This window comes from Cladophialophora bantiana (genome assembly GCF_000835475.1).
Source record: "Cladophialophora bantiana CBS 173.52 unplaced genomic scaffold supercont1.2, whole genome shotgun sequence".
Taxonomy (NCBI): Eukaryota; Fungi; Ascomycota; class Eurotiomycetes; order Chaetothyriales; family Herpotrichiellaceae; genus Cladophialophora; species Cladophialophora bantiana.
In genome coordinates this window covers 1773270-1799811 of record NW_015971576.1, presented here as the reverse complement: position 1 = coordinate 1799811, position 26542 = coordinate 1773270, and the positions used below count along the sequence as shown (strand labels likewise).

The following is a 26542-nucleotide window of genomic DNA, read 5'->3' as shown; positions in this document are numbered from 1 at the left end:
ACTGTTGCTGTGACTTCTTGTTAAAATGTTGGCCTTCCGTCCATTTCTTCACATTTCCTATCTCTGTTGGCCCGCGAGCCTCGTTCCTTTCCTTTTCGCGTAGTCTATCCTTTCTGTTTGGTTCATATCGAGGGCAGGTCCTTCACTATATTCTTTCGTCAACCGCCCTCAAAATTCAACCTGACAGATTTGTGCCCAGGGGGCTGACCTATATCGATCTTTTTCTTATTCTGCTTCTTGTCCTGCTTTCAAGGCGCTGATCGACATTGGCAATCAATATGCTTCAAATCCACCACTTGCTCTTGGTGATTCTTTTCTTGACAACCACCTTTGCAAGCCCCGTCCAGAAAAAACAGAAGCGCTCCTTCAAAGTCCCTCGGATACAACAGCACAACTACAAGCCAAATGGCAAAGCCGCTTATCGAAGAGCATTGTTCAAGTTTGGATTTGGCGACATCGAGTTCTTGCCTGGTGGAGAGGTGGCTACGAGAATCAAAGCAGCAAGCGAGGCCCAGATCAACAACACGGCAAGCGAGGACGGCGAGACAACTGCCTCACCGACACAGAATGATGCCCAGTTCCTGTCTCCGGTCAAAATTGGGGGACAAACTCTGATTATGAATTTTGACAGCGGCTCGTCGGACACGTATGATAGGCCCTTGTGTTTTCAAATTTTGTTTTTTTTTGACATACTGTTACTGACACAGATACCAACCTACAGATGGGTCTTCAACACCAACCTCCCCACCAATTCCCAACAAGGTCACACAATCTATGACCCCAACCAATCACCCACCTTCCAAAACACCCTGCAGGGCAGTACCTTTAACATTTCCTATGGCGATGGCTCCTCTGCCTCCGGTCCCGTGGGTGTTGATGAAGTCGATATCGGTGGCGCCACTGTACCTGCTCAAGCAATCGGCCTCCCCGACACCGTGGCCGACAGTTTCGTGACTGACTCGGCGTCAAACGGCCTCGTCGGGCTCGCCTTCTCGCAACTCAATACCATCCAACCCACCCAACAGAAGACATTTTTTGACAATGTCCTCCCGGATCTCACGCTCCCGGTCTTCACCGCGCAATTGAAATCTGGGGAGGTAGGTTCCTACGAGTTTGGCAACATCGACACTTCGGCATTCACGGGCCAACTGAGCACCACACCTGTCGATTCCTCGAATGGATTCTGGGAAGTCGATTCCACGACCGCCGCCGTGCAAGGGCAAACCGTCAACATTGCCAACGGCAGAGCAATCCTCGACACGGGCACCTCGCTCATGCTCGTGCAGGATGAAATGCTCGTCGCATACTGGAGCACCGTGCAAGGTGCACAGCTCTCTCAAGATGCGGGTGGCATCATCTTTCCATGCAACACGCAATTGCCGGATTTGCAAGTCGCCATCGGAGACAATTATATGGCTACCGTTCAGGGGGACGGGATGAACTTTGCGAACGTTGGCACGGACACGCAGACCGGGGAGGAGTGTGAGTAGCCATATTTCCCTTAAACCCCCATTCCTCGATATTTCTTCTCCGCCCGTCATTTGACATGTATATACCACATACCTGAACCGCTCCGTTCGCTGGGAAAACGTGACCGCTAACAGTTTCATGCGATGCTAGTTTGCTTCGGCGGTCTTCAGTCCAACCAGGGCCTCCCCTTCGCCATCTACGGCGACGTCTTCTTCAAGTCTCAATTCGTTGTCTTTGACGGCTCGGCGCCTTCAGTCAGCATTGCACCGCACTCTTAGAACTTTTTTGGAATGCGGACGGACGGACGATCGTTGCATAGCGCTGGAGTTTGGATGCCATCTTTGCATGAGCCCTCGGGAATTGTAGAGGTCAAAAATTAAATTTTCGTCGTCGTGCGTCTCGTATTATCTAGCATTGCATTGTATCACGAACATAACATACCATGACACGGCATAGCATGGCCTAGCATAGTACAGCGATATCCATCAGAAGGGATATGCGTATGACTGGGTGGATAGATGGGATGGGATGGGATGCATGACCCCAACAAAAAGAAAAGATATACTCATGAATATACTCCGTCCTTTCTATAAGGGAGGGAGTGACGGAGAGAGAGGCACAGCTCTCTTTTTCATACTGAGATTTTCTTTTCCTTCAAAAATATACTCTTTCCTTCGCGCATATGCACATACACACATGCTGAAAGACATGTATTCATACCACATGTTCTACATATCCCGTAAGTGCAAGGGCAATTGTAGGTTTCAGGTCCTCTCCATTCCTCCCCTCGTCCTCGTCCTCGTATTTCTTTTCGTGGTTGTAAGGTATAGAGAGATAACAATTGAGGCCAAGTTTCCCCTATCTGTGCAACGCCAACGCTATGCAACAATTAAAAAAAAAAAAAAAAGAGAAAAGCAACGTTGTCATCATGACGGACGCTTCGTGAGACTCGTGCCATAATGAACTGAGTCACGCTCATAAGTATGAACAAGAAAAAGGAAATAGACGTAGACCTCGAAAGTCCCCGCTAGAAATGACCCAGTGACGACCTGATTATGACAATGGACAGTAGGGCCGATTCTTTCTAGATGTAAAATTTACCCTTCACAGGATGGTCCAGCACCCGGTCACTAAAGCAACAGTGTCCGAAGCTGGTTCCGTCCTCGTCCAGATCACCACTCTGGAAGCCATAGGCGTAAGGATCGTGGATACCCAGGTCCATGACTTTGCCTGCGCCTGGCACAGCACCCCAATTCAGTGGCCTGAGAACCATCTCGTCGCGCTCGTTCTGGTCGGTGCCGGGTGGCAGATGGCACGCGGCGCTGATGGCCATGGAATTGCTCCCTATCAGAGGCATCCCAAAGGGGAGCTTTCTAAGCGCCGTGGCAAAGAGGAAGATGAGTAGAATGAAGCCCAGGAAGAGGAGAAAAAGCATGCCTATCGGCGAGTACGCCACCGTGGTAATCTCGTCTTGCATGGGCACTGTCCCGTCGCGAGGGATGATGGCGATATTGGCGAGGAAGACGCTCTGCGAGACAAGCCAGTGCATCAAGCCTGAGCCAGCAAGCAATGGTAGGCCATATTTGAAGGGCAAGTTGAGGAAATAGGTCGACTTTTGCTCGCCCCTGGCATCGCTGACACGCAGATACTTCCGTCCCCGACCAGCCGTAACACTGAAGCGCATGACTTCGCGCGAGAGGAACATGACTGTGAACAGGCTGTTGTAGCAGACGTAGAGGAAGGAGAACAATGTTTGCGGAGCGTTGGCGATGAGTGTAGATATTGCGATAGAGCTGTTGCCATAGCCCGGTAAGTTCCACCCCATAATCAGGTTCTGGGGCCGCACCGTGTTCAAGCCGATCGACCACGCATTCTGGATCGTCTTGTCGCCCTTCAGATTCTCGATACCGAGAGCTAAGCAGACCGCGGTCCCAGTGCCCGCGAATGCGAACAATCCGAAGAGAAAAGCCCATTGCTTCCAGGTCGCGGCTTCGAAGAACCGATGCTGTCGAGGGTCATATCTCATGGGCATAGATTTATATCCAAGTTTGGAGGAGGCGACGATACTCGAGTGGCTGGCTAGACACATTCCCTCCGTGGTAGATTCGGGGTGACGCAGGAAAGATTGCAGTGCATCCCCAACGGTCACCAGGGGAGACTCTCCCAACCCGAAAGTGACGTAGGCAATGCCAGCAACTTTGACAATGTTAAAAAACAGGACGACTCCCATAAGGATGAGGGAGAAATGTAGATGGCATTGGGATTCGACGGGTTCAGAGAGGCAATGATCGACTTCAAAGCCGCCTGTGGACCACTGATCTGCTATATCGACCAGTTTCGGCGTGATCTTCGAACACGGGACGAAACCCCATTCATTCTCACAGCATGCGTGTGTTTGATTGACGACATCGGGGTTGTCGCAGATCCACGCGAAGGCATTGTACTTGCTGGTGATGACCTTGGGAAATTCATTGTCGGCGATCTTGAACAGTGAACCCCCACTTGCTGGAGGATTCTTGACCACTACGACCACGTTACGGCGATTCTCGACAAAATCCCGTGCATAGGCGTGAATGCAATCTTCGTTGTTGAGGACAACAAAGTCCTTGCTGGCGCGGGCTTGGATGTCGGTGACGTTGCATTCTTCGGTGTCAGGGAATTCGTTCTTGTTGTAGCTGGCACCCTGGACGAAATTTTCGGAGGCGTACAGGATGCTATAGTTGTTCGTAGCGAGGGCAGAGTAGAAAACGGAATTATAACTGGGGTCATTAACTCTATGTAACCTGGCTTTGGGATCCTTGGACGAGACTCACACTAGATGAAGGGGAATCGATGAAACTCCCAGAAGCCACCACAGAATGACTTTTTTCTTTCGCAGGAAACCGAGATTTCGTATGCTTGGAATGCCAACGTCCAACCACTTGTGCTTCGCATGGGCCTTGTCCAGCTCGCTGCGGGTGGGAGACGAGAGCAACTGCATGCAGTAATTTGAGCTTGCAAGCAAGACGGTGGCCACAAGGTTAAGCGCCAGATGGACCCAGCTGTCCTTCGTTTCGGTCTTCGTACAGCTCCCGGCATAGACCATGTAAATGCCTGAGTTGTGTCAATACTTCGACCCAAGTCAAATGAGCAGACCTTTCAGGCTTAACGGTCAACATACCGCCCATCATGTCCATGCCTGCCGTTACCACCCCAATTGTCAAACCGACATTAGCCACCAGGACCAATACTGCGCAACCCAACGCTATCCGCGAACTTGTCTTCCATCCTCGATTTTGCCATTTCGACCGCGCAGTGCTCGACCTGCTCGGCGATTTCAAGAGGGGTTGGGGTGTGCTGGCCAGAGGGTCTGGGGTGTAGGCAGTGTTGCTGTTGAGATCGGGACTGAAGAGGTTCGCGCTCGGCAGGCTCGAGCCGCCGGTGAGAGGAAGTGGAGTTAGTTGGACATTCTCTGCAGAGCCCAGTTGTTGATAGGGTTGTTTGAAGGGTGGCCAATGTGGAATATGTCTCCTGAAGAGGACGGTCAGTTACCCTCACTGGCCAAGCTCTTGGACATTCTCTCCTGTGTCTTTTTCTCTCACCTTTTGGCGCCAGACTCCATGACGGGCGTTGATCATGGGTCATGAAGAACAGCAGATCATGCGAGGAGAATTGTAACAAACAACAATTAATGGTCTCACAAGCAGTGAACTTACCAACAAGCTCATGGCATCACACAACATGGCTCAGGGCTGACACCGACATCCCGACGCAGTCAGTGTTTGCGAATTCAGCCGTTCAGTTCTGGCCTTGAAGTTCGGCCCAAAAAGAGATAGCTTACGGCGTGGGCTGGGAGCGCAAACGACTGTGGTCTTCAGCAAGTGGGTTAGTGAGCCCCAAGATAGAACATCGGGCAGGGGGTTTCTTTGGTAAGCAACTTGCCTTCCCGCCTTCCCACCTCCCCTGTCTCGACTCTCCAGCCTCACTAGCCTGTTGGCGCAGGACTGCCAGCTGGCCCCAAGCCTAAATCAAAGTCCAAATTGGCCGACACGTTTTACCGACCTCGTAGTCCCACGAGGACCAAATAACTAACCAGGCACGTTTCAAATCCAACACCTGAGGCTGACCCGCCATTGCATCCGGTACGCAGATGCTTGACTACGAGCAGCTAGGTACTACTCCGTCCAGACAAATCACCTTCATAGGTAGGTAAGTACTTATTTCACGCGGGCCCCAGGGGCCCAGGCTTTACGGGTATTTCCCCATCCCCACGAATAATACGGGAGTTGGTCCAAGGACGTTTGACTTATACAAATCAGGAACGTGGATACGTCAAACTGCGAATAATCTTCGCCAGTCCTCCAGGCCTCCCAAAATGTGGGTTGAGATTTGCATCTGAAGATCTGGAACATCGCCGATCATGATTCACAACCTCGTTTGGAAGCTTGGAATTCAGACCAATAGCAACAGAGGACTTTCTCGTGTTTGCCTCGCTGCGAAAAAGCTCCATAGGTACTCTGTATCCGGTACACGAGAGGGGGAAGTCTGATTCAGCCTCTATATTCATTTCCCGCGTTTCCAAAATCCACAAGCTCAACTTGGCCTACAAGTATGAAGGTGCCAACAAGAAAGCGATCCCAAGACACTGTTCGTATATGATGTGGCTGCGGTCGGAACATTGGCCCAGATTGAGCCGGGCAAGCAGGTCAGAATTTGGGCTGCGCCATCTCTCTGCGAGCTGAACGACGGGGTTGTTGGACAGGTACCGAGTACGAGTGGACGTCGACACCCAGAGGCATCGTCCTGTTCCCAGTCAGAGGAAGCATTGGAGCTGACTTCTCGTACTTGAACAGGAATAGCCCTTTTGCCATTACCGCTGCTCCACAGGAAGACGGTAATCAAAATCGAATGACTCGTCCGGGGTGCCGTACTTTCTCTATCATGTTCCTTTAAGCGCCGTTTTGTCCGACCTCCTTTTCCTTGTCAACCTCCTGTGTAATGATATGCCGGATTCCCGCTAGCCCCTCCGTCGCCGATACCTTCAAGACTCTGCGCTCCTTGTCACCTAGTCCCACGAATTCTTCTGGCAGAATCTTACCGAAGTCAAATCCCTTCTCTTCCTTCAAGGCCAGTTCAACTGCGCCAGCGAATTTGGCTGGATGCGCGGTCGCCAACGTCACAACTGGCACGCTGTGTGCTGGGCCAGCTGCTGAGATCTCTCGCAAGCTTGCGGCCACGCCGATTGCAGAATGAGGATCGAGTACATATCCCTTATTGGAGATGGCTTCGCCTCTGTAGCAATCTCGGATAGCGTCGAGAGTCTCTGGATTGCTGACCCTATAGCTGCCAAAGATCTCGCGTGTCTTGTCCAGGACTTCCCCATCCACAGTGAAGGATCCAGTCTGCTTCAACTCTTGGAACCAACCATCAATCTTGGCCCCAGCGACTCTCACCGAAGATTCAACCTTGACATGGGGATTCAGGTCGAGCTCATGTTCTAGGGTCAAGTGCCAAAGAAGTCGTTCGAAATTGGAAGAGACAAGAATGTCCATGGCAGGACTGTATGTCTCCTTGACGCCATCCTCATGCGCCTGTGCACCATCCTCCCAGACACCTTCATGCGGTTCGGCTGCTGGCTTCTGCTTCTTCGTGTAGGAACCCGTCTGCCAGAACCGGTGCAAGATGTCATTCTCGTTTGTCGCAATCACAAGTTTGGCCACCGGAAGTCCCATGCGTTTCGCGTAGTATCCGGCCAGAATATCGCCGAAGTTACCGGTTGGTACCACAAATTTGACCTCCTTCACGTCGGGTTGCTGCTGGAGGAGCTGAAAGTACGCATAGAAGTAATACGTGATCTGGGCCAATATCCGTGCCCAATTGATCGAGTTCACAGCCGCCAGGTGGTGGATTTTGTTCATTTCTGGATCAGCAAACAAAGCCTTGACATAGTCCTGACAGTCATCAAACGTGCCTTGAACACTCAAGCAGTGCACGTTAGGGTCGAGCACAGTCGTCATCTGTGCTTCTTGGACCGGGGATACTTTTCCATCAGGGAACATGATAAAAATGCTGACATCCTTCTTTCCCCGCAGCCCGTAGATCGCAGCTGATCCTGTGTCGCCAGAGGTGGCACCAATGACTGTGAGATGATGGCGTGCATGGCCTTTCTCCAGGTTTTGGTTCTTGCGCACAAGGAAGAATTCGAATAGATTTCCCAAGAACTGGAGGGCGACATCCTTGAAAGCGAAGGTAGGTCCGTGGAAGAGCTCCAGCAGATGGAGGTTCCTGTTCTCATCCAGCGTAACCAGCGGCACCGTCTTAGGGTGTTTGAAAGTCGAGTAACTCCGGTCGACGATGGAGTCTAGCTCTTGATTCGAAATCTCATGCTCGTCGATGTATCGCCTCATGACCTGGAAGGCCAACTCTGGAAAGGAGAGATCTTTCCATTCCAGATACTCTGACCTGACATTGGGCACCGCATGAGGATGGAACAAACCTCCGTCTGATGCCAATCCTTTGAGCACGACTTCCTCGAAGCTGAAGAATTCCCTTAATGAATGGTCATGATAACGAGTGCTGGAGTATTTCGGGGTACCGGCCACCATGGTGGAGAACGAATCACAATTTACAGTGGTGGGACAATTGGGATAGACAGATCCGGTTTGATATTCTCTTTTCAGCACCAATTGGACACCCTGCTACACAATTAGCTGGGCTGCAGTCCAAAGAACAAGCCAATGCGAGAAAAGGCGTCGTTGGGGAGCGACTGCTGTCATTATGGTCACACCAGTGAGTCCCATTGTAAGAAAAATTTCTAGCATCGCCAGGAGTGGAACTCCGAATGGAGGGCGCTGACCCACTCACGTGGTTGCCAAGGAGAAAGTAGAGGCTATTGTAAGACTAAGCCTAAAATGAGTGGCGCGCTTGGCGTGACCGAAAAAATTTCCATAGTATAAAAATTGACTGCGTCTCCCTCAATTCATTCTTTTCTTTTCTTCATGTCGACTTTGTACGTTCACCTCCCCCCCCCCCTTGGAACGATGCTCAAATTCCTCTTCACAATGACTTGCTAACAATCATCTTCCAGACTTCATAGAATCATTTCTATAGTAAACGTCCTCTTCTGAGCTCTTCACACGAGCCACAGAATCCTCAACCTGGCTGACGAAATAAAGTCCTCGGTACCCTGGAGTGAAGCCTTATGTTTACTCTCGCTGCGTTCTTGTTTGCGGTCTTTGGATCAGAGCAAGAACAAGAGAGTGGTGATGATCTTTGACCTGCGTTTGGCGACTTGGCTTCGTGCCGGCCTGCGTAGGAGGTACCGACGGATTTACTCTGACAGGCAATACTTTTCATGAGCTTGGAACCCTTGTTGGTTGGAGTTTGAGAAGAGTGTCAGTCGTTGATACAATAGAGAAATATGGAGGTTGAGTTGCACATTTAATGAACCCGTGGCTAGTCGAGTTGGTTATGTAGGCAATTCCTCGACACAGCTCGTCGTCGGCCGCTCTCGAGACGTGCAGACAGCTCCTCAAGCTGTTATTATGGATCCTCTGCCCATACCCAAGGAGAGAGTCGTCGACATGATCAAGCGTGCTGCTCACGCAAACCGGACACCTGCTTCTACATTATGGTAGCAAATATACAGCAACCAGATTAGCTATTGCAGCGGTCGCCGTTCAGGGAATGAGCATCTCATTATTGACGATTCACCACCCCTCTATCTGCGCTGTCCTCGTTCTACAGAACGAAGGAATCAATGAAAGATGCCGGAAGACGAGATAGCATTAAGACAAGCTACATGAAGCCACTCGGTCTGTGATGGCACAATTCCCCTGGCGACACAGATCTCACAGCTTTCCCTCACCCTCGTCATCTCTCAAAACCCACTTTACAAACGTCTCAAGCTTTATGCTCAACGCGTTTGCCGCGTCCACCAGCTCCTGCTTCGCGCCTTCATAACCAGCGATTAAAGAAGTAGGCTTGTACCACACGATCTTCACGCCTCCCTCGGCTTCCTCAACGAGGCACAACTCTACCGGCACACAGAGGCCCGCGCTGAGGTCGTGCTGCAGGATGGTGATGGCGATCATCGGATTCCCTAGGACGAACCGCTTGCAGTTCAGGTTCTTCTTCACCCCCTTGACAGTAACAGTCGAGCTCGGCGGCTCGTAGAACGGCAACCAGAGCCCGTGGTTGAACTCGTGGAAGTACATGAACCCGTGCGGGCCGACCAGCGACTTGACCCGCGCCTCGTACGACTCGCGATCCGTCGGTCGCTGTGCCTGGCCCTGGCCCTGCGGTGCGCCCCATAAGGACGAGCCCGGCGACGGCCGAATGGATGAGCGGAGACGAGATTCTGCCGTGGAAAAGGGAATAGACGACCGGTAGACGAGGCGCTCAATCTGGATGGTCTGTGTTTCTGTGGTGAGGGTCATGGTTGCGATGTATGCAGGCAAGAGCGGGATAGTGGGTTCGGTGGAGGTGCTTGTGAAAGGTACAACTCTTGCTTTGATTCTCCCGTTCAAGTATGATTAGGAAGTCGCCCTCGAAGTTCGAGACGATGCTTCATACATATATACTCCCAACTTCGGTCGATAGAATCCTTCGGTTACGTCTCCACGTCGCCAACAGAGCAAGCCGTTTGGTGAGGAATTGCGCAACCCGCTCGACCCTACCTCGAGAGGGAATGGGTTCACCAGAGAGTCTGCTCTATGTGGAATACCATCTGATATCTTTAAACGCTCAGGGACTAACATGTCGGCAGCATATGGTTCAGTAATCCTCTTTCCTGTTTTCCCGGCCGTTGCGCGCGGGGAGGAGAGGGGGCAACCCGTATTCCTCTTGTTTCATCCTGTACTATACCCTGAGAACCCACTTTCTCAACAACCGGTTTCCTAAAATCTGCGAAAGCCTGTTTGGAGCACGCACGGAGAGGATTTGTCGTTTTGAAACGTTCTGATCTCGGGGCCCGGGAGTGTAGATCGCAATGAGGTATTAGTCGGAAAAGGCACAGATTAATCGGATTAGTATTGTCAGTCCGGTCGAAGTCCTTCGTGCGTCAGGCTAAGGCAAACCCCCAGTTTTCGAAGCCCGACGGTTAGCTTTTCGGCAACGATCGATCCATGGCCACTTGAGACACAAACAACGTTTCGTGTCCCGGGTAGCCGCCCGAAAAGGCTTTATCAGCATGAAGAGCCATCAGCATCGTCTTGAACGTCACCCGGCAAAAATGTTTTTCTCAATGGACTCAGCAAACCTGGTGAGCGTCCGCTTGATTTTGACGATGTCGACGGTCGTCTGATTCCTCGGGTGTTGATTAGCAACTTGGGAGGTGCCGCGGCGCCATCTTCGGCGTGCGTAATTGGAGTATGCTCTTCTCTGATGCTGGGCGTGTCGGACAGTAGAATCTCTGGACCTGAAAGCCGCCTAGAATGAGCTGAAGACAGCCTTGCCCTGGCTTCTTGTATATGGCGCATCCGATCCTCCGCTTCCATTTTCGCCTTCTTCTTACTATCCTCCAGCCGCACAAGAAAAGGGTCTTTCACTGGAGAATTTCTGAATCCTTTCAACGCCTCGTGAGTTTCTCGGGAAGCTCGAGTTGCAGCGCCGGGACCATTGATTATCTCTTGAACCAGGGCATCAACACTATCCATCATGGTTGCGTTGTACGGGGTGGCAATCGGTGGCAGGTGATGGAGATGGTATGAAGTCGTGACGGGCGGTGAATCGCCTTCAAGGAGCGGGCCTTCTTTCATGTCCTTATGGTTTATGTCGTACATAAGATAGTGGTACAGATCACTCTGCCGAAAATTGGATCTGTCTGAGCTTGGGGTTGATGTTGTTGGCGCCGTGTCGTTATCGGAATCGGGCTCACCCGAGCGGTATTCAATGTCACGGGTTTCGGCTGGTAGATCTGGCTCATCCCACGCCTCAAACAGTCCGACGTCTTCATGACGCCGGAGGTGCCATCTCACCCTCTGAAGAGATTTGTAGTTCTCGTCGAGGTTCGTTGCTTGTATGAAACATCTCAGTGCATTCTCATCATCACCACTAACGTCGGCAAGAAATCCCCTCAAATACCAGCATTTTCCAACCAGGGCCTTGCTCACAGAATATTGTCCTGACAAACACAGCAAGACTGCCTCTTCCAGTACTTCCTTGCCTCGATCAAATAGATTCTCCCGTGCGCTGACATCGTCGTGGTCTGAGTTGAAAAGGAGGAAATGCGCTCGGCTCAACAAGATGTCCGCATATAGCTCGAGAGCGGCGTTCTCAAGGGAATTGCCTTCAAGACGCCGATCGCTCTCCGGCGGGGATTTGTTCTCCAGAAGGTTGGTAGCAGTGCCATTGACAGAATGCCTGTGTTGGCTCGGTTGTCCGTATGGTGGAGTGTGGCGAGGCGGTCTCGCTCCGTCCCCATCCATAGTGATGATATATATGATATTGAGCCGTGTCCAGGAATTACCTGAAGAGCGATATTGCGAAAATGTAGATCATCACAGCAGAAAGCGGTACAGCAATGAATCATCTCATTGTTTGCGCCGGTGCTGCCACCCGTCCGAGAGCGGGATCCAGCAAGGGGGACAAAGGCGACAAAGGAACTCACCAAATTTCGATGCAGCGCTGACCCACTCCCGCCATGTCTGACTTGAGATCTTGCGGTAGCTTGAGGCCATGAGACGCGAATACTCATTGTGAAACCCTCCGTCTCACGCGTTTTTAAGGTCTTTCAAGGAATTTTCAGGCAGGATTTGCGGTAGATATACGGTCGATTTTAGGAATAGCTTATTTAAAGATGGTGCTCGAGCTAGGCATGCTGCCTCAAACCGTGTACACTCAATCTAATATTAGCTGTTGAGCAAGTTACCATGGTTTCATAGCAAGAATTATCCATCTGAATACTCTTGCTGACATAATCACGGACGGGAGTTCCTCCCTTCCTCGTCGAGGCGAAAGCATGCCAAGGCCGTTCCGTGTTCCCGGCCCACTAGGATGCGCTCGGCAGATTCTGGCCCCCAGTGCCACAAAACTTCATAAATCCATATTCTCAACTTTTCTTCAAGAAACAGCACAAACTGGCCGGATGGTGTAGTGTGAGTGATTCGCCTAATCAGCATTCGCCTCTTCCACCGACTAACATCTAAACAGTGGTTATCACAGTATGTATCCGCCAATCCGATAACAACGATTCAATTCTAATGTTCAAATAGTCTCCTTAACATCATCAGATGAATCGGAGAAGGTCTTGAGTTCGAGCCTCAATCTGGTCATTCTTTTTTTCGGCTTTTGAAGCATTAGAAAACTTTTTGCAAAAGGAAAATCCCCCAAATTTTTTGGTCCCGGAGAATGCCGAATTGTGCTAAGACATCGAAGGAGTAGCCATAGAGTTTGGATGTACCCAGGTACATCTGACCAAGTCTGTGTTATCTTGCCATTCGATCCAAGATCGTAACATCTAGCTCTATTTCTTTCTATATTTCAGCTCTGGCTAGTCTATACAATCTCCATCAATATTATTCCTAGTCCAGGATGATACTACCGTTAGTCAGCGGCTTATAGTCCTCCTCTCCAGCCCACTGTGCCTCATACAAGCTCTCATCCATTTGAGAAGCATCCATTCCTACATTGACTTCTCTGCCAAGCTGTCAGCGAACTGAAACAGGTACTGGTACTGGGTCATAACATACTTATCTTCTGCGAGGACCTCGAGGCCCGGAATGCAGTCAATCAAAGCAATGATCACGAATGATCCAACAAACGACCAGATGAAGCCAATTAACGCTTCGACGATCTGGACACCTAGTTGACGAACGTTGCCGTCAAAAAATACTCCGCCATCCACCTCGACCCCTCCATAGGCTGCGACTTTTTTCTGAGCAAAGAGTCCGGTGGCGATGGTGCCAAGAAAGCCGCCGACACAGTGAGTCGCAAACGTGTCCCCGTTGTCGACCCATCGCACCCTTCGCGCAAGATCTGTGAACTTGATTCGCAAAGCTTGACGGCAAACAACGGCTCCAAAGATCCCGAAGAGGAGCGAAGTTGGAAGGTCTATGAAGCCCGCTGCGGGGGTAATCATGACCAGACCGGCTATCGCGCCCATGAAGATTGAGTCCAACGACCAGCGACCAGTCTCGAAATAGGTGATTGACGCCCAAGTCAACGAACCTGCCGAAGCACACAGATTTGTCACGCAGAGCGCCATGACCGATTGAAAGCTGAGGGTGAGAGTAGTCCCAGCGTCGAAAGCCAACCAGGAACCCCAGATGATGATCATTGCCAGCAACTGGCACATCGAGTTGTGCGGTCGGTGCAATTTGAGATGAGAAGGCGTTCTGACATCCGACTTTCGGGACCGGAATATCGGGTAGGAGAGGTAGAGACTGAGAGCACTGGCCGTTGCACCACTGCAGATATGCACCGGGGTTCCACCAGCAAAGTCGAGCACACCAAGCTCACCGAGAAAGCCTCCGCCCCAGACCATGTGAGCGAGAGGACAGTAAATGAAGGTTGACCACAGCTGTATGGACCCGGTCAGTGGGAGCGAATCGAGTGATCTAGTGTTGCCAGGTAACGTACGAAGATGAAGGGAATTAAGGGAAGAATGCGGCCACGTTCACAAGCTCCTCCCACCGCTATAGCACAGACGGTGGCCAGGAAGACGAGCTGAAACTCACTGAACAGTACGGCCGGGATGCTTCCGACCGGTTCAGCAAGCACACCTCGATGAAAGGCAAACTTGAGGTTGCCAATGACCCCTCCAGGGCCCTCTCCATAAGCCAGAGCATAACCAACAATAAACCACTGGATTGAGCAGACGCAAACCGTCAACACAGCCGGGATGAATGAAGCAAGCCCGCTTCGCCGTGTGGAATATCCGCTGTAGCCGAGTCCGACGGCAGGAATGATAGGCCAGCAGAAGACGGTACAAACCAGAATGAAGACCGTATCTGTTCTGTCACAGGCCTCCCAGGCCTTCTGCACGTCTGAGACCATGGCACAAACGCGAGAAAATTGCCTCACTAGACGGGAGACCGAGGACGATACGGACGATTAAGTCTCGAGATGAGAACAGTTCACGAGGCTGCGGCCTGAGCTCTTATCCTCGTCGCCCCCGTCTTATCTCTCGCATGCAATCTGCCAATCGAGCCATGGCCTCGGCATACTGGGTCTGAATCAGCACGTCGCCCACGTTATTGGACGTGCCAGGCTGGTGCGGCCGGTTCCTCGCTGTCGCTTTCCTGCTCCACAATTGAGTTCCGAGATCCAAAAGTCTGTCACCACTTCGATAGTTCTGCAGTTCAGCTCTCGGTAGCGCTCGGGGACTACATATGTAAGGGCATTTGGCAGCAGCTTTACGGGGGTACCTGCGTCGACGGACACATGGGATTTGGTCACAGCGACACTCCTGCCAATAAGTCAAGCGGACATTCTCCTTGACAACGGGGTTCTCCAGAGTACCAAACAAGTCCATGACAACTTTGTCGTGTCGTCTGGCTTCTCACCAACCCACATCCAAGATAGCTTCCAGTGGGCTAAGCAACGCTGCAACGTTATGATTGGGTGCTGATAAGGGCCTAGTCTGGAATCCTGAAGTCGGGGGGAAGCTGATACGAGAGCATAATCAAGCATCCACCAGCCCTAGGCCGGAAGAGGGTATGTTTCCCAGTCTCCCATATCACACGAATGCTTTATCGCGCTACGCTTGCTTGCTCACCACCCCCTCCCCCATTCCAGGTTTCTGATTTCGGGAAAGGAAATTCGCCTCCGCATCCTCCATGTGCTAGCAAGCTCATGCTTGACAACCTCGATAGCATGACCGAGAATTCGTCGTCCTAGAGCTTCGACAGTCACAATAATAAGAAGCCTCGGCCCGCCTTGTGGCTCAGGAAAACACAGCTCACTTCTCGCCCTTATCCCACCACCCCCAAGCATACAGTACAGGTGTTTTGGTCCCGAGTCTTTCCCAACCACCATGGCCATCGACGCAGAAAAGGCCCCTCCCGTGGGCGACGTACCTATCGTCGACGGCAGAAAAGGTTCTCTTCGAGCCGGCAGCGTCGACGACATTGTTGTCATGGACAAACTGGGGTACAAGCCAGAACTGAATCGCAATCGATCAATGGCAACGCTGTTGTTTCAGTCCCTGGCCATCGCTGCCATCCCATACGGAGAAGGTGGTCCATTGATCTCGGCCATCTACGGGGGAGGCCCGCTTGCCATATTTGTCGGCTGGATTGTTGTCCTTATCCTGGATGAATGCATTGCTCTCTCCTTGGGCGAGCTGGCTTCGAGATATCCTACCTCTGCTGGACCGTACTATTGGTCTTTTCAACTGGCAACCAAGGGGAAGACCACGCTATCGTTCATTACAGGCTGGGTATGGCTCGTAGGGAATTGGACAATCAGTGAGTACTCTCTCGCGCCCCCTGTCTTCCGTCCCTCCTGCCCGGCGTCGTTACTTCTTCGTGGAATGAGCTCTATGTCTTCTGGTTCATCTGAATGGGGTCCACGAGCGTCTGGTCTGTGCTTCATTGGGAAGTGTCCAGCTTATCATCACCGTTTGGGTGACGATGCCGACAACGAATGGGCCCTTTGCATTAGTACGAACATGGCGACATGTGAGGAGTTTGGTTTATCTTTGGGGCTCGAAGTTTTGACGCGCTGCTTGAGCCGAAGCGCTGACTGTTGAAACAGCCCTCTCGGTCAATTTCGGATTCGCTTCGCTCATTGTTGCGAGCGTCGCAATGTATCATCCAGACTGGGTTGCAAAGGACTGGCAATTGCTCCTGATTTTCTACGCCATCTGCTTGATGACCCTGGTCATCTGCACTTTCGGGAACCGGTTCCTGCCCATGGTTGATACGATCTGCGCAGCCTGGACTGCGGTGAGCATCATCATCATCCTCATCGCACTCTCGGTCAAGGCGGACGTCGGGAGACACAGTGCGAGCTATGCGCTCGGCCACTACGACAAGTCTTTCTCCGGCTGGGGAGGATTCACCTTCTTTATCGGTCTGCTTCCCGCGGCATACACGTTCTCGGCTATCGGAATGATATCGGCCATGGCAGAGGAATGCTCAAACCCCACCGTCAAGGTCCCGACGGCCATCAGTCTCTGCGTGCCCGTGGGTGGCTTCGCCGGCCTGTTCTTCATTTTGCCCATCTGCTTCACCCTGCCTCCGCTGGAAGACATCATTGCAGCACCGTACGGTCAGGCGCTCCCCTATATCTTCCATACGGTCATGGGCACACCTGGGGGTGGTCTGGGCCTCATCGTAAGTTGCTCCTAGTCCTGTGCGAAAGACCTGTTCCGTTTATGGGGCAACAATATCATTCTCGGGCCCCAGGAGCTAACAAAGACGTCGCAGTTCCTCGTCTTGATGATCACCTTGTTCTGCAGCATCAGCATCACCGTGGCCGCGTCGCGGTGTACGTGGGCATTTGCTCGAGATGACGCCATTCCCCTCTCTCGCGTCTGGTCCAAAGTCAATGGCAACCTGGGCGTGCCCGTGTATGCACTGATGCTCACGACGGTCGTGCAGATGCTGCTCGGCCTGATCTATCTGGGCTCGTCGTCGGCATTCCTGGCCTTTGTGTCCGTCGGCGTGATTGGCCTGGCTGTGTCGTATGCGATCCCGATCACTATCAGCGTCCTGCACCGACGGAAAGAAGTCTCGACGGCGCGCTGGAACTGCGGCCCGATCATTGGCCCGATCGCCAACGGCGTGGCCCTGTGCTGGATCACGTTCGAGGTCGTGCTCTTCAGCATGCCCACCGCTCTGCCCGTCACGGTGGTGACGATGAACTACGCCAGCGTCGTCTTCGTCGGCTTCATGTTCATCTCGGCCGTGTGGTACATCGTGTATGCTCGCAAGGCGTACAAGGGCCCGCCTGCGTCTGATGGGATTACTGCCGAATGATGATGGCCTACCTGCATAGCCATAGGCCGGCCGAGCGCCGTGCAAGAGCGTTGATGTGAGAAATAAGAATCAGTAAATAATTCTCTGTCGCTGGAGACCTGGATCCGAACTCGTTTTCGGCCGGTCCCCGAAACATGCCGACATCGCGCAGCCTTTTAGACTTTTTGCCCCTGAGCTTGTTGACGTCCTCGCCGTCGGAAAATACCTAAGTACCTTGGTAGGGGCAGTACTTATGTACTAGTCGAAGCCAAAAAACCACCGAGGGACGGCGAGGCGTGTGATTTAATTAAATTGTGATTAGTATTTTTTGGACGGATTCTTTTCCCGTTCGGGGGGTCGTCCTCCCCTTTTTATCTTCACGGAACTCGGTACATACTTGTGTAATATTACTGCGTACTCCGTACGTCTGAACAAGCGAGGATCTCTAGGCATTGCAAGGCCCAAGTCTTGGGTCCCAAGTCCACAAGCTCGAATTCTTTCATCCGGTAAATTTGCCATCCCATCACATCCCACTAATATCGTATCACACACACTGCATTGTACTAAATCTACTCCGTACTGGCCTCTGCTCTGGCGAGTCCGCCTACAAAGAGAGAGGTCGGAGAAAACATCAACGTACGTGCGTACGTGCGCATCTTATATCCTCGCGTACGGCTTAACGTGGGTGAATAAGCGCCGCATCCATGTCCATGTCCATGTCTGCTTATGCGCCCCAAGGTCGGTTCGAATTATTTCGCTGGTGCTTTTATTTCGGTTGTGCATATATCCATGCATACGACCGATATTTCGGTGGGTCGTCAGAAGGCAAAGGAAGGGCGATGGACAAGTGCAGATACGTAGAGAAAGGTGTGGGCGGTTTGATCGCTCCAGGACAACGATCGAGTGGTAGTACAGCAACAACAAGAAATAACCTACATCATGCGAACACACCCGCAGGGTTTCACTGGCAGGAGGTCAAACATTTGTGTGCGAGAGGTAGGTAAGTTTGTTGATATTGTTGTGATGGTCCCTGTATTCGTCTTTGTCCTTGCCCTAGTCCTAATGCTCGTCCTCCCACCCGACATTGCTCCGAAAGCCAGGCCCATGAATGAATGAATGAATGAAGCAATCAATGCAGCTGCATCAAAAGAATCACACAGAGCTAGTGGGCTCAAGGTCCGTGAACATCCAGGTGCTGCGGGGAGAGTCTCCGAGGAAGGGTAACGCAAAGGCTTCCGTCGCAACAAACAACATGACGATTGTCCTCTATTTTCCTGATTTCGAGGTCCCTGCGCGAAAGTTTGGGGCTTTTTCGCGAGAAGATCGGTTAGGAGGGGTGGTGCAGTACCTACGGTGCGGGTACCAGTTTTGGGGGGACTTGCGTCGGACAAGGGACAGGGACAAACAAGGACTTTTGGTTAGAAAAAGCAAAAACTCAAATACTAGTGCGGCGATCCCGCGGCGGTGGTTATTCTCCGAGTTTCTTCGTTCGCCGTGATACTAGTTAGCCAGCGGGCCAGTGTACTGATAGGTTGGTGTCCTCGTAAGGAGCTTGGTCGGTAGGTATGGTGATTTGGTATCTGATCAAGAACCCAGAAAGTCTCTCATTTGCAAAAGCCTCAGAAGCAACCAGCCGGATGGCCCGCCACTCCGATTCGTTTGCGCTTCGGCAACCAGGCACGACGCGCTGGTGTTGGTGTCAGAGCGCTGCTGGGCTACTCGCGAGGGAGGGGGAGGGTCTTCGTCCAGGCGGTCCGTTGGCTCGGTTGTTCCAGGGTGCAGGTTGCAGGTTGCAGGTTGCAGGGGTGGCAAGCAAGCAAGAAAGAAGGGCCAAAAGCTGGGGGCCATTTGCTAGCATTATCACTTGGGAGAGTGATCTGTCCGCCCAGCCCAGCCCAGCCCAGGCTGGCGGCTCCTCCTAGACGAGTCGATTCGAATCGAGTCGAAACCAGGGGCGTTGGTACGAAGCAGACGAAGGTCGAGATTTGCGTGGCCAGCAGCAGCAAGAACAGCCTGGGCTTCCCCTCGCTCGGAGAGCGATACTCCGTTATACTCGTACTCGGCACTACTAGCATGAGTACTAGGACGTGCCGTAGTCGAGACCTGGGAGGGTCACTAATCGGAGGCCCGTCGCCCATCGCCCATTGACCAAGCCGTTGGAACAATGATCGCCCAAGGGGAGCAGCAGGAGGAGGAAGAGGATGGCTCCGTTGGTGCCGTTGCACAGCATGAGCATGCGCAAGTAGCGTGACTCAGTCTTCTCGCAGAGCCAGTGCCAGGCCCAGTCTTGCAACTGCTTCTTTGTCCCGGGTCTGGTACGGGGGTACTTCCAAGGCCAAACCAAGTCGTGGCTGTGTGGGATATCCTGTCCCAAGTACGGAGTACCTCCTGTACTACTGTGCTAGCCGGGTGGGTGTTCTAGAGCTAAGTCCTGCGTCCTCCTTACTCGGTCCCGAGTACATTGGTAGGGCATTTGGTAGGTGTCACGGCTGCGCCATGGGATTTCCACAAAGTCCAGCCTCCTCCTTCTTGGTCTCGTCCTCGTCTTTGTCCTCCTGTTGCCGCTCAAGCCTTTGGTACCAAGTAGGCTAATAGGTGCTAGGAGGAAAGGGCAGGTACGTTCTCCTCAGATGCATGAGTGAATGAGTGTGTGAGTTGAGTACATGGCTGTGTGTAAATGAGTGTCTCTGTCAAATCAGGCGCGCTGATCTCCGGATTTGTCCATTTTATTGGTCCAATGCTGACACTGGATGTGTGTCCGCGTGGGAATACAAGCAGTAGCGGTGGTGGCACATGTGTCCAAGTGTCTGTGAATGTGAGTGTGACACAGAGTGAGGACAGCAGGGCTTGCATAACCATGGGCCTTCTGCCACCATCCCTCCCCCCGTGCCCATCCCCGTACCAGTACGAGGGAGAGGATTGTCGAGGCGCGTCTGGCTGCTTGCTGCTCACCTCGAGCGATTGCGGCGTGGGGAATCGTGTTGCAAAAAGTGGGTTTCGCGGGATCCGAAGCTGGGACGAGGTTCGGATACAGCTGGGGGTACGGCCACACTTCGTCCAGTAGTCCAGTAGTCCACGAGGTAGAACAAGTGACATGTCCCGCCATAGCGGTTGGCTCGGTCGAGGGCGCAGGGCGAGCTTCATCTATGGAGTAGATTCCAGGCTCTGATGACTACCTCTACTGGGAAGTGCCACTGGCCTCCCGAAAATCTGTGGCAACCCGCTCTCTCTCGCTCGCTAGCTAATGGCATGGCTAATGGCTAAGTAACCAACTCGACCACCACTGGTAGCAACAAGCTTGCCCTGCCTTTCCTTGTGCTACTCCAAAGCTGTTTCTGTTAAATGTAATTATATTTGAACGAGCAAACGACCAAAAAGGACCCCTCACCCCCCCCCTTTGCTTCCCTCAATGGACTAAACAGTTCATGCCTACATCTTCTTCTATCGACCGCCCTTGCATACTCCACCAACTCACCTCGAAATGGTAGCCCAGCTACCCCGTCCGCCCTACCCTCTTCACCCCAGCGTCAAGGATAGACTGCATCCCGAATATGTCGCCTTCTACAACAAGTTCATGCTAAATGAGCAACAAGTCCATCATCTGCCTCTCTCGGTGGCTCGAGGGCCCCGGAACCTGCCTCCTTGCCACAGCAAACCGCTGCCTGTGGGCAGAGTCCAGGACATTTCCATATCACGACGAGAAACCGCTGGTCCGAACATCCTCATCCGTTGCTTCACCCCACCAGGCATACCACCCCGATCTGGCTGGCCGCTTGTGCTGTATTACCATGGCGGAGGGTGGGTGTTCGGCGATATCGACACCGAAAACACCGTTTGCACCAACATGTGTGCCCGAGCTCGGGCTGTGGTCATCACCACTGACTATAGGTTAGAAGCCCTCTCCCTCTGTGTGGATGCCCCTTCCCCCCAAATGAAGAACCAAAACTTCAGCCTTGAACTAAAGACGAAAAAACAAAAGAAAAGAAAAGAAAGGAAAAAGAAAAGAAAAAAAAGCCTATGTTACTTGGTGAGCATTGCCAATGCTAGGATCTTTCTCTGACCTCGCCCCTTCTCGAGAGACAGGCTCGCGCCCGAGGAACCGTGGCCAGCAGCAATCCATGACTCGTGGGAGGCCTTCCTCTGGTCGACGTCGCAGGGCGAGGATCGGCTCGACTTGGACCTGAATAAGGTGGCCATCACCGGGGCCTCGGCCGGGGCGAACATCGCGGCCGTCATTGCACAGAAGGCTGCACTGCGTCCGCAGCCAGGCGTCTTAATCCGGTCCCAAGTGCTGGTAGTGCCGGTGACAGACAACACGGCGACGCCCTACTCGAGCCCCAGCTGGAAGGCGTTTGAATTCACTGCGCACCTCCCCGCGAAAAAGATGCTTTGGTACCGGCACCACTATCTCCCGAACCAGGCGGATTGGTCGCATCGCGAGGCGTCGCCTCTTCTAGCGCCCGACGAGGTCTTCGAGCTCCTGCCCCCCTCGTACATCATCGTTGGGGAGCTCGACGTGCTGAGACACGACGGCGAGGAATACGCGCGGCGTCTCCGCGCCTGCGGCGTCGAGGTTCGGCTCACCGTGATGGAAGGCATGCCACATCCCTTCCTAGCCATGGACGCTGTGCTGGAGGCTGGCAGGACAGCTATCGCAAATATATGCGATGAACTGTTGAGCGTATTCGCGTGAGGAGACCCAACCCGCGGCAATGGTCAGGGCGGAGGCGTTAAGCGGAGGCAGGCATTCGTTCTTTCATTCGGTTACGTGCTAGCGAGCTGGTCAGTTGGTTGGTTACCTAGGTACTCGGTACTAAGTCGTGCTGCAATTGGGGGAGCTGCCGAGGAGAAGGAGGAGAAAGATCAAGCGGAGCAAGAGGAGCATGAGTGCTCGGTAGAGAGGAGCAGAAGGATCACGAGGAGGGGGAAGGGAGGACGGCCAAGGCGCAATTCGGGTCCCCTGCCCCTTATGGAAAGGGCGCAGTTGGGGTGTGCTGTCACGTGCCACACATCTGTCTGGTGGAGGCTGGGTATCAAGGCGGGGTGCTGCAACTCTTTCGTTTCCATCTCTTTCACCACTCTTTTCAAAATACCCCGTCCCCTTTCGTTCTTGGAGCGGCTGATCTGAACACCACACAACAGACGTACATTCACACAGACACGCAGACACGCAGACACACAGTCAGACTCACAGACAGATATATACTAGCAACAATAAAAGAGAAGAGAGAAATCTCGTATACTTGGTTCAAGCCACATTCTGATTCGCTTCGTTTGGTGGACGGATGCATTACTCCATTGGATCTAGGAGGCCTGGGGTAGACTTTTCCCTTGGTCATAGTATTTGTTACATGGTTCATACGTACCACGCCATGTACGCCATACTACGGGCCATATTACTCGATAGGTGACATGTGCATTCCTCTAGCTTGGAACTCTCTTGTCGCCTTGGGCACCTACGCGGATACATATGAACGATGCATCCGGGCACCCACCAGGGCATCCAATCCGGTGTTCTACCCCCCCCCCCCCTTTCCAGAGACAGACATCAAAGGGAAAAGAGCCTGCATTGAAATTACTATGCCTGAGTTCTGGAGTTGTAATTGTATGGTGCGTTAATCATAGTATACAAGTGGTTACATCAACGATCGCTTGCTCTGTTCGAAAGCACATAGATTCTCTTTCCCGCCCCAAGGAGAAACACCTTGCCACCCAGGAATGCCCAAGTGAAGTCCGTAGTAAAGAAGTGAGAGAGATTCGTTTCGTCGCAGTCATAAGTTACCCCAGATCTCAAAAGAGCCACAATAAGCTCAATCCCATGCTTGTCGTCATTGGCGTGCAGACATCCACCGACCTTCATTCCAGCGTGCATGCCAAACCAACAGGAATCCTAACAGAGGTCTCGAGGCGCCTGAGGAGGGAGAAAATTCCCGTGAGCGTGAGACAAGGCCGCGAGTGTCGCAGTGTAGGAATAGGAGCTTTCGAAAAGCTCCAACAAGAGCCCCAATCGTTTCCCGTCCGTGACACGGCTTTGTTGTTTGTTGTTGTTTCATATCTGTCATATCATAATCGCCAACCGTTCATACCCTGCTGGTTTTCCTCTTGGGCGGCGAGCTCTTCAAGCCAGGCACAATCCACCACTCTCGTAATGTCCCAGCGCAAGGCTTCATCCATTTCAAGACATCCACTGACCAGCTCGTGGGCGTCCGTTCCTCCTTTGTCCGAAAGCAGGGCACGGTTCCAATCTCCACCCAGAATGGCCATAACTACACGAGGCTGAAAGGAGTTCTGGAATGGACGCGAGCCTACAACCATGCTGTAGACACACACGCCGTAGGCCCAAATGTCAACCGCCGGCGACACAATAGCACGCTCCACGGGCACATTAGCCTTGAGGCGTTCTGCAATACGCAAGATCTCGGGGGCGGCGTATTCAAGGCTCCCACCTGCGAACGCAGAGGTTGAGGTGTCGGCCGGTCCGATGGGTTTCCGCGGAGGCCGATCGGCATCGTTGAATTCAGGGCTGGGAGGGCCAGACATACTGTCATTCGAGAGCCACTCTGCCATACCGAAGTCACAGAGGCGAAGAAGACCTGGTCCTCCATCACTGCTGAGCTCTATCAGGCAATTTTCTAGCTTCACGTCACGGTGCACGACGCGGGCGTCGAGGTGGAGATAACGCAGTGCTGAGGCAAGTTGGTAGGAATAGCTCTTGGAGAGCGCCTGCGGAACACCTTGGCGGTTGGCGCGGACAAGATCAAAGAGCGTTCCACCTGTGTTGAGTGGGATGAAGCAGAAAGTCGCTTCGTCCAGTTTGTAGACTGCCTCAAGGGGCAGGATATTGGGATGGTTGAGGAACCTCCATAGCTCAACCTCGTGCTCAAACTCGGCCTGAGCTTGCTCGTTCTCCGTCTCACTTTTACCCTCGATCTGGCGGCGGACGATCTTGACAGCGAGTATACGGTGCTTACTGTCTTGAAGCTGCGTCACCTGCCTAATCGTGCTAAACCCGCCGTATCCAATCTGCTTGCCGAGCACGTAGTCATCACCAATGGTCTGGCCCTCGGAGTCGCAGGCGAGGAGTCCTGTGTCAGTTCCCTCACCATTCGTCCCGCTACTCATGGAGAACGCCCGCAGATACGAGGAGGCTGCTGATCTGGGTGATCGTGTGGCGGAGCCCGATGTGTCCCGACGAGATGCCCGGCCTGCGATATCTCGCATGCTTTTGTTGCGCAAACTCCCTGCTCGCGCAAAGAAGTCCTGCGGAGAGGCGCTGGTATCACCCTCTCGCCATCGCTGAGACGCAGTGCGTCGGAATGGCTTAGGTTCTTCGTAGGAGAATGCCTGACTCGCGAAGGGCGAGGCTGTTGCGGGAGATAGCAAATAGTTGTCCTCATCTGGAGCTGCGATGGCTTGCTCATCAGAGGATAGTGCAGAATCGGACAGCATCGACATGGTATGCCGGAGATCTGGTTGAGATTCTCTTGCTAATGCATCCACGGTGGTTTGCAGCAAAGGGAAACGGCCCTCACCAACACGGGCTTGTTCCCGTGGTGGGCTCTGAGAGTATCTGGGCAGGTGCCGGCCTGTGACAGGATCATAGTGTGACCGCTCTGACTCACTGTGCGCCCTAGATGATTTCTGTGCGTCTGCCATGGCCTGGAACAAGGAGCGACCGCGTTCGCGAGTTTTTGAAGGCTTCTCCAAGGGCTCTTGCATGCTCTGACAATGTCCTGAATCCAATTTGATCTCGTTGCTGAAGCTGACCGAGGGGTTTCGACGGCGCATGTACTGATCTATGTAGCTCCCGGGGCTACTAGGATCCCCTATTACGGCGGTAGAGTCGCTAGTAGCCGGTATGTCCACAGGAGGAGTGGCCGTTGGCCGAATGGTGTCTTGACTGGTACCAGAGCTCCTGAACGGTGGGCGGCGTGGTACAGGAGGTCTATCCGAGGACCTGCTCATCTCGCCAGAGATGTCGTCCGTGGACGAGGGATCATTATCGTTGATGTCATTTTCGTGACTTGACGAACTCAGACGCAGGCTTTCGAGAAGATGGCCGGTGTCAGCCTGCGCCATTACTCGCAAGAGGAAGGCCGGAAGATGCGCTTCAGCTCGTCGCTCGCTGGGAAGCAAATCTCTCGGTGGTGACTTTGTGGATGCGAGAGATCTGAGAGACCGGCAGGGTCTCACAAAGCCGACGAGCTGATATCATAGAGTAGAGGGCTGTGGTGGTGAACACATGCACGGACTGAGGAACAAGGTGGTGGTGGTGGTGGTGGTGGTAGTGGTGGTGGTGGTGGTGTTCGAAACTCGCACGTGGGGCATCGAGGCTGCAGAGTCGCGCAAATCTTGGTTCGGTGAGAGAAAAAAAATATTAGGCAAGATTTGGAGGCAATCCCACCCAAGCCGGGCACTTGGGCGTGGGCATTGGGCACTGTGGCGGTCTCCAAGGGCTAAAAGCGCCTTAGATAGGCCTGGCCCGTTGCGGAGGGTGCCGTTTCAGAGGGCGCAAACTCATCGCGTGCTTTGTGCCAGTGCCGTCAGTTTGCCCGAAAAGGACGAAAAAGCAACAAAGCAGTCACATGAGATGATTTAATAAATGAAAAAGAAAACTTTCTCCGGACCTAATCAGGGCATTGAGCGCCATGAAATGCCATCTGGACAATAAAAACAGTGTGGGCATCTTGATAATTGGTGGCCTGCCTCTGCCCGCAGGGTGCAGATGGGTGGAATGAGGGTCCTCTAATCCCCACACAACGCCCTCAGTTATATCCTAGGCCTAGTGGCCCCAAAGAACCACCCAAAACAGGCGCTGGGAGTCTTTCGAGGGCGCTAACCAACCTCGCCAACGCGACTCCCGTGGCCTCGCACCCAAAATACTTGAATACCCTGAAGCTGGGCGGCCCTGGGCTGCCCTGGTGCCTGAAAAATAATTCGCCCGTTCCTGAGGGTCCCCTTCCACTCCCCCATGTCGATTCAGCAATTCCACCCTTGAGCAAGACTCCGTCTCCCGTCCCTGCACCTCCACCAAATCCTGAAACAACATCCTCCTTTCCTTTTTCGCTCTTTTCAATCATGGCCTACTTTTAACAGGGGAAGTCAGGGCTTCGTTTTTACCCGCTGCTCCTTCATTACCGTCAATTGAATCTATCCTACTATTGCCAAACGACAACGCCATTTGCGGTACT

The 26542-nt window shown here is 52.9% G+C and overlaps 9 protein-coding genes across 9 annotated transcripts; 3 read left to right on the top strand and 6 right to left on the bottom strand.

Annotated features, from left to right (window-relative positions):
- Nucleotides 1–278: 278 nt before the first annotated feature.
- Z519_01663 (uncharacterized protein) lies at nt 279–1748 on the top strand (the record flags this gene model as incomplete). Its single annotated transcript, XM_016759420.1, has 3 exons — nt 279–646; nt 722–1482; nt 1621–1748. 3 exons carry the CDS (start codon nt 279–281, stop codon nt 1746–1748), a joined length of 1257 nt encoding a protein of 418 aa, XP_016624748.1.
- An 806-nt stretch (nt 1749–2554) lies between these two features.
- Z519_01662 (uncharacterized protein) lies at nt 2555–5071 on the bottom strand (the record flags this gene model as incomplete). The annotated part of the gene is made up of 4 exons (XM_016759419.1): nt 2555–4229; nt 4284–4563; nt 4631–4980; nt 5052–5071. The coding sequence occupies 4 exons, from the start codon at nt 5069–5071 to the stop codon at nt 2555–2557; spliced, it is 2325 nt and encodes a 774-aa protein (XP_016624747.1).
- A 1327-nt stretch (nt 5072–6398) lies between these two features.
- On the bottom strand, nt 6399–8054 carry Z519_01661 (threonine synthase; the record flags this gene model as incomplete). The annotated part of the gene is made up of 1 exon (XM_016759418.1): nt 6399–8054. The coding sequence occupies one exon, from the start codon at nt 8052–8054 to the stop codon at nt 6399–6401; it is 1656 nt and encodes a 551-aa protein (XP_016624746.1).
- Nucleotides 8055–9299: 1245 nt separating this feature from the next.
- Nucleotides 9300–9887, bottom strand: Z519_01660 (uncharacterized protein; the record flags this gene model as incomplete). The annotated part of the gene is made up of 1 exon (XM_016759417.1): nt 9300–9887. One exon carries the CDS (start codon nt 9885–9887, stop codon nt 9300–9302), a length of 588 nt encoding a protein of 195 aa, XP_016624745.1.
- A 747-nt stretch (nt 9888–10634) lies between these two features.
- Nucleotides 10635–11876, bottom strand: Z519_01659 (uncharacterized protein; the record flags this gene model as incomplete). The annotated part of the gene is made up of 1 exon (XM_016759416.1): nt 10635–11876. The coding sequence occupies one exon, from the start codon at nt 11874–11876 to the stop codon at nt 10635–10637; it is 1242 nt and encodes a 413-aa protein (XP_016624744.1).
- A 1095-nt stretch (nt 11877–12971) lies between these two features.
- Z519_01658 (uncharacterized protein) lies at nt 12972–14445 on the bottom strand (the record flags this gene model as incomplete). Its single annotated transcript, XM_016759415.1, has 3 exons — nt 12972–13086; nt 13140–13969; nt 14029–14445. 3 exons carry the CDS (start codon nt 14443–14445, stop codon nt 12972–12974), a joined length of 1362 nt encoding a protein of 453 aa, XP_016624743.1.
- Nucleotides 14446–15424: 979 nt separating this feature from the next.
- Z519_01657 (uncharacterized protein) lies at nt 15425–17372 on the top strand (the record flags this gene model as incomplete). The annotated part of the gene is made up of 3 exons (XM_016759414.1): nt 15425–15857; nt 16147–16727; nt 16821–17372. 3 exons carry the CDS (start codon nt 15425–15427, stop codon nt 17370–17372), a joined length of 1566 nt encoding a protein of 521 aa, XP_016624742.1.
- A 3460-nt stretch (nt 17373–20832) lies between these two features.
- Z519_01656 (uncharacterized protein) lies at nt 20833–22044 on the top strand (the record flags this gene model as incomplete). Its single annotated transcript, XM_016759413.1, has 2 exons — nt 20833–21239; nt 21435–22044. 2 exons carry the CDS (start codon nt 20833–20835, stop codon nt 22042–22044), a joined length of 1017 nt encoding a protein of 338 aa, XP_016624741.1.
- Nucleotides 22045–23414: 1370 nt separating this feature from the next.
- Nucleotides 23415–25430, bottom strand: Z519_01655 (uncharacterized protein; the record flags this gene model as incomplete). The annotated part of the gene is made up of 1 exon (XM_016759412.1): nt 23415–25430. The coding sequence occupies one exon, from the start codon at nt 25428–25430 to the stop codon at nt 23415–23417; it is 2016 nt and encodes a 671-aa protein (XP_016624740.1).
- Nucleotides 25431–26542: the final 1112 nt, after the last annotated feature.